At 39.6% G+C, this 6270-nt stretch overlaps 1 protein-coding gene across 1 annotated transcript in view; it reads right to left on the bottom strand.

Annotated features, from left to right (window-relative positions):
- Nucleotides 1-309, bottom strand: part of LPCAT4 (lysophosphatidylcholine acyltransferase 4) — a 10935-nt gene extending 10626 nt beyond the window's left edge. The window contains exon 1 of the mRNA XM_069097599.1: nt 161-309. Coding sequence (XP_068953700.1) covers nt 161-309 — 149 coding nt within the window. The remainder of the gene's footprint in view (nt 1-160) is intronic.
- Between the last annotated feature and the right edge of the window lie 5961 nt (nt 310-6270).

Genomic DNA, 6270 nt, shown 5'->3' on the forward strand with positions numbered 1-6270 from the left:
AGAACGGTCAGCCCCTCCTTAAAATCAAGCTCAAAGTTTACCTATTCTAAGAAACCGTTCCACCCTTAGCAACCAGGTACTCACTTACCCAGGCCAGGAGAGACTAACGTCTCCTTCCCCTGTACTTCCCGGTTAAACCTCCCCAGTTTCCTCCCCCCACGAAGGAGAGGTATAAGTACATTTTTGTATGAAACTACAAGTCGACTTTGCACGACCTTTCGATTTCTTGAGCCCCTGCTGCTGCACCATGCTGGCTTTAGCAACCTCCAGCAGCCCCTCCTTAGTGCACTTCAGGAAATGCTGTTGCATACCTCCTCTTCCCTCCCTTTTAGGGCTGAGACTGTCTTTTCATATTCATTAACTTGCACAGTGCCCTTCACTTAGTAGGTACTTCATTGATGACCTTAGCGTTCCTATTGCAGTCACTTAGACTTTTTCTCTCTGTACTCTAGAAAGAAGACTTGAGTGGCAGCTAGGTGGAGCAGTGCTGCACTTGGAGTTACCGTAGGTACACCTGTGTTCAAATACTGCCTCAGACACTTACTAGCTGTGTGACCCTGGGCAAGTCACAACCCTTCTATCTCTGTTTCTAAACCTTTAAAATGGGGGTAAGAATAGTACTTACCTCACAATATTGTTATGAGAAAAAATGAGATAACATATGTAAAACATTTTGTTGTCACTATTATCAGTCAACACAGTGACTTAAAAGATTATATCATTTCAGACTAAATATTTATATATTTTCTTAAACTCTTTTTCTTTTTTTAGAGAAAAGATTCCTTTAGTCTATCTCAACTACATTACATAACTATGTAACACTCTTTTCTTGTTAGGAAATCCATTGTAGAATTTAAACTCCATCCTTTTTATTGTAGTATCATCAATTTTCTTCAGTTCATGTCGCATTAGAGATGGAGAATGATTGGATAGGGTCAAGCTTAGCCACAGGAGAAGCTCATAGCCCATATTTATCTAGCACTAATGTTGTAAGGGTGGGAGTTGACAGAATAATCATCATCCCACCCCATTTAAGAGCTATTCCCTGGATTTACATGAACTGATGCTGAATGAAGTGAGCAGAACAAGGAGGACATTGTACACAGTAACAGCAACATTGTGCCATCAACTATGATAGACTTAACTCTTCTCAGCAAAACAATGATCCAGGACAATTCCAAAAGATTTGTGATGAAAATGCTATCCATTTCCAGACAAGGAACTATGGAATCTGAATGCAGATCAAAGCATACTATTTTCATTTTTTTTCTTTCTCATGGTTTTTCCCTTTTATTCTGATTTTTCTTTCACAACATGACTAATGTGGAAATAAGTTTAACATGATTGTATAACCTATATCAGATTGCTTGATGTCTTGGGGGGGGGGAAGGGAAGGAGGGAGAACAATTTGGAACCTAAAATCTTACAAAAATGAATGTTGAAAACTATCTTTACATGTAATTGGAAAAAAAAACCCAAAATACTACTAAGAGAAAAAAAGAGCTATTCCCTGAACCAGGTAGGACCATTTCTATTAAATTAATCACTCAAAGGATTTATTAGGTTCAAATAGTCCTTGATTAAATTAAAAGTCAGTGAATCACTGGATGAACTGGAATTCAGATACACAAGAAGTATACTTCCATTAGGCGGCTAGGTGGAGCAGTGGATAGAGGTCTGGGCCTGCAGTCAAGAAGATGTCTTCCTGCATTCAAATCTAGCCTCAAACACTTACTAGCTGTGTGCCCTTGGGGAAGTCACTTAACCCTTTTGCCTCAGTTTACTCATCTGTAAAATGAGTTGGAGAAAGAAATGGCAAACCACTCCAGTATCTTTGCCAAGAAAACCCCAAATAGGATCACAAGTAATTAGATACAACTGAACAAAAACAACATATTTGGATTGGTTCAGGCTTTTGGCCATTCCCTGTTGTACTTAATGGCAAGCTATTTTAGAAATGGGAATTAGAGTGTTTTGAAGCTTAGTGGAAGAAAGCTTCAGAGAAGTAATTCCTTGGAGGAGGGAGGAGACCAACTTGGCTCTAGTTTAGGTCTTTTCTCCTACTCCCTTTTCTGTTTGCATGTTGTTTCCGTGTTTAGACTGGAAGCCCCTTGAGGGTAGGAACTGTCTTTTGCCTTTTTTCGTATCCCCAGTGTTCAGTATAGTGCCTGGCAAGTAGCAAGCACTTAACAAATATTTACTGAATTGATTGGAGAAGGATTTTGTGAGAGTTTAGATTTTTTCATTGGCATCCTAATGTCCATGGGATAACAGTGGCTGAAAAGTGTCTGTATCAGGAGCCAAGGATGTCTCTCTACCTCTCATCTCAGGGCTTTAGAAAAATGAAAAGTAGCTATTTATGGAAAGGTTGGAGACCCCTAAAACAGACAATGATTTATAACTAAATCATTATTAGAATCTGAATGTTACTTTTAAAGGCTCTAACATTTCCTGTTTACACTATGAATCTGCTTAGCTAATATTTCTCCCTCTCATATCTATAAAATCCCATTGTAAAGCTTCTATATGCTTAGTTTATTTTCATCTCAATACATTCTTCACAACTAAATCTATACAAAAAAAATGATCCTTGCACCGTGCAATGTAACAATAATTTTTTTTGTTTAAAAAATTGATAGAGGTTTGTTACTTTATGTAAGAAGGGGGAGAGATAAGTTGAGTAGCCGAGTTATTTATAATTTTTGACTCTGTCATTTATTAACAATTATTCTCCATCCTTCCTACTTCATCCAAATCATGGCAGGAAAGCCCACTTACATAGCAAAGTCACAAAATAAAATCCACAAACACCCAGGAACTAGGAGGAAGAATGAGGTAATGAGAGTTTGACACCTTTGATCTTTGCCTGCTTCAAATTATTTCTTTCTTTTTTTTTTTTTTTTTTAAAGCAATTGGGGTTAAGTAACTCGCTCAAGGTTACATGGCCAGGTGTTTCTGGGTGGGTGCTAAGTGTCTGAGCCCGGGATTCGATCTCCAGGTCTTCTCAACACTGAAGCCAGTGCTCTTACTCGCTGTGCTATGTGGCCTCCCCGAAATTATTTCTTTTCATTTGTTAATTCACTATGGTGAGTTACCGTTAGGGACTAGCAACTGACTCTTCACCCTTCATCTCTATTCTGTTTTGGCTAGCAACCGGCTCAACAATGCCCTGGACTTCATTACTACTCAGAAATTCCATCTCCTTGCAATTCATCTCTCCCACTCCCCAACTCCTACTAAACCTGTCTTCCTTCCATCATTATCGGAATTTTAATCACTCAACCCTTCTCACTTGTCTTAGATCATTACTCCCCTCTTATATTAAACTCTTATATTACTCCCCTCATATTAAATTCCATACCCAACCATGGACTCCAGATTTAGCTGCTTCAGTGCTGTCCTGACACACCATCATTAGATCTCTCAAGCCCCTGATTTAAAAAAAAAAAATGCACTATGCCAACCCCTGCCCTTGATCACCTTTACTTTTTTTTTTACTCTTATTTTTTAGGATGCTGGCTTCTTCTTGGGAACAAGGCAAGCCTGGTCTATTATGAATTCATGGTCCATGTAAAATGAATTAAGTTAATGAATTCATACTCCATGTTCAGTGCTCCTTGTTAATCCATCTGATTACTTCCGTAGACACTACCCACAGAAGTTGTTTTTGTCTCCTCTAGTTCTTAAACCCTTAGCTTGTCTTCCTTGAAACACAAACCCTCAACATATCTTCAAACTTCATAAATCATGTGGAACAGGATTGTTCAGAGGGGCACACCTGATTTGCTGGACCAGAGCATTTCCTATGGAGCTCAATTCTGAAGGACTTTTACTTTGGCAGCAACTTCCTGATTGATTCTTTGGTCTCTGTGACTGGGGTACATCAAAGGTTATTGGCTATGGAGTCAGGAGTAATTCAATATTCTTATAAGAATTGTAGAAAGACTCAACCCTCTCACTTTTGATCCTATTACTTGGAACTCTTCCAAATTTCTGGACTTCTGTGCAGAAGGGGGAAAGAATCTCCCTCCCCTTTTGACATCAGTAGAAGCTACCCATATGCGGTAGCAAGAACATGTGCTTCCCTAGGCAAGCCTGAGCCAAGACCTCAAGTCTCTGGTTACTTCTTTCCTTTTTTTGTGTGTCTTTCCATGATCACAGGTGACTGAAATAATGATCTTAGACACTGATGTTTCTAGTTTCAGTGACTACCCTGAGTTTAAGGAACCTTGGGTTTCAGAGTCAGTACTGGCTGCCCAGTAAGAAGTGCTCGCTTCTTAGAGGAAATGAAGACCCTCATTTTGAGCCTGGAGGGATTAAAGAACCATGTCTGGCTGTCCAGAAGATCTGACTTTGTGAGTTACATAGATAGTACATATTCTTGGTGAATAGGAAATATCTGTCCAGCATTCCCCAAAGTTGTTTTTACTTCCCAGAAGAGATTTCTCTTCTCTTTTCACCTTTATTCTATGGCCCATCTATGCCTTCTTGTCTTCTCTGGAACCTCACTTAAACAACTGTCCTTTCCCTTTCCTACAGAAATTTTCCTCCTTTGGCAAACATGGATCCAAAAAAACAAAGCAAAGCAAAACAAAAGAAAACAAACATAAACCACTGCTTTATGCTTTAGTACTTGTAAGTTAGGTACCATATTCCTGCCCTCTCCCCCTTTCCCCTTTGTGCTGTTAAACTTCTGAAATGTGTAGCCTATATTCACTTATTACTTCTTCTCCTCCAAATTGCTTATTAACCCCCTAAATCTTACCCACCTCCCTTCCTAGCTACTAAAATTGTTCTTCTGAACATTTATTTTCTTTCTTCTGCTGACTTCCTTTCTCAGATCCCTTCCAACCCTATATCTCTGGCTCTGACCTTTTACTTCCAGTCCATATTTCTAATCCTGTCAAACCTATCAAGTGGATATATATATATATTTTTTTCTTTTTGGAAGGGGGAGGACAGGGGAATTGGGGTTAAGTGACTTGTCCAAGGTCACATGGCTAGTAAGTGTTAAGTGTCTGAGGCTGGATTTGAACTCAGGTCCTCCTGACTCCAGGGCCAGTGCTCTATTCGCTGTTCCACCTAGCTGCCCCTCAAATAGATGTCTTGCTCAAGTTTAACATATCTAAAACCAAATTTATCATTTCTTTCCTCTATTTCCCCGCCCCCCAAACAAACAACCATGAGTAGTTTCCCCCAAATTCTACTTGAGAGTGACAGATTTTGGAGTTAAGACTGAAGGACCTAGGTTTGATCCAAAAGCCATGCCACTTACTACCTTTATGGCCTTGGACAATTCATTTCATTTCTCTGTTTCCTCAACTGTAAAATGAAGGTGTTAAATGATCTATAAGCTTCCTTCCAGCTCTAAATCCTGTGACTTCATCCTTATCTCCTTTCTGCCTCAAAGGACTCAGACTAAAAATATATTAGCTGCTTAGGGTCTTTACCCTTTTAAATATATCTTGCAAGCAGCTATCCTCAGGTATTAGTGATACCAAGACTAGAATCCATGTCTCTTGATTTCTAGTTTAAATACTCCTTTGACTTCCTGTACTTCATGCTTAAATGCTACTGTAAGTCTTCCTTTTTCTTCCTGACTCCAGATGGCCCAAGGAGGCCAACATAGTGATTAATTTCTAACTTTAATTTCTTTCTTGTCCTCTTTCATTCCTATTTTAGCTTTTCTCCAAGTCTAGTCATTGCAAATTAAATTCATTGCTAAAGGGTGAGTCTGGAATAGGTTATGGGCAAGAAAGGGGCATAACTGAATAAGGACCTTAGAATGGGGTGGCAGGGTAGTCAGAAGAGGGACCATTTTTAACAGACACATTAAGTCTTCCCACCTTCTGCATACAGAGAGCCCTACTTCAGGCCATTTGCTACACTCTGACCCATTCCACATTATCTCTAGGTTGCAGGTATTCATTGTAGCCAAGGCATTCGTGTTCTGAATACATTGTCTTCATATCTCTCCAGGTCTGCAACTGGATCTCACAGTTGAGTTCATTGTATCCCACAGCTTGGCATCAGGCACATAACTGTGTTTCCATGACTGCCTAGAGAGAGGTACTTTCACACCTCTGAGGTTTGATGTTGGAGGTGCCAGTAGTGGCCTCTTTCCAATCCTGTAGGGGATTTGTGAAATTGCTCCATTAGTGTCATTCCCTTGTGTTAAGACATTGTTCAGTTCCATTCCATAGTATTTACTAAATACCTACAATGCTAAATGTAAGAGACATCTGACATAGTGGATAGAGGGCTGGCCTT

Source organism: Petaurus breviceps, unplaced genomic scaffold (genome assembly GCF_028583685.1).
Source record: "Petaurus breviceps papuanus isolate PSGF00001 unplaced genomic scaffold, PetGlider_PUasm1.0 37, whole genome shotgun sequence".
Classification (NCBI taxonomy): Eukaryota; Metazoa; Chordata; class Mammalia; order Diprotodontia; family Petauridae; genus Petaurus; species Petaurus breviceps.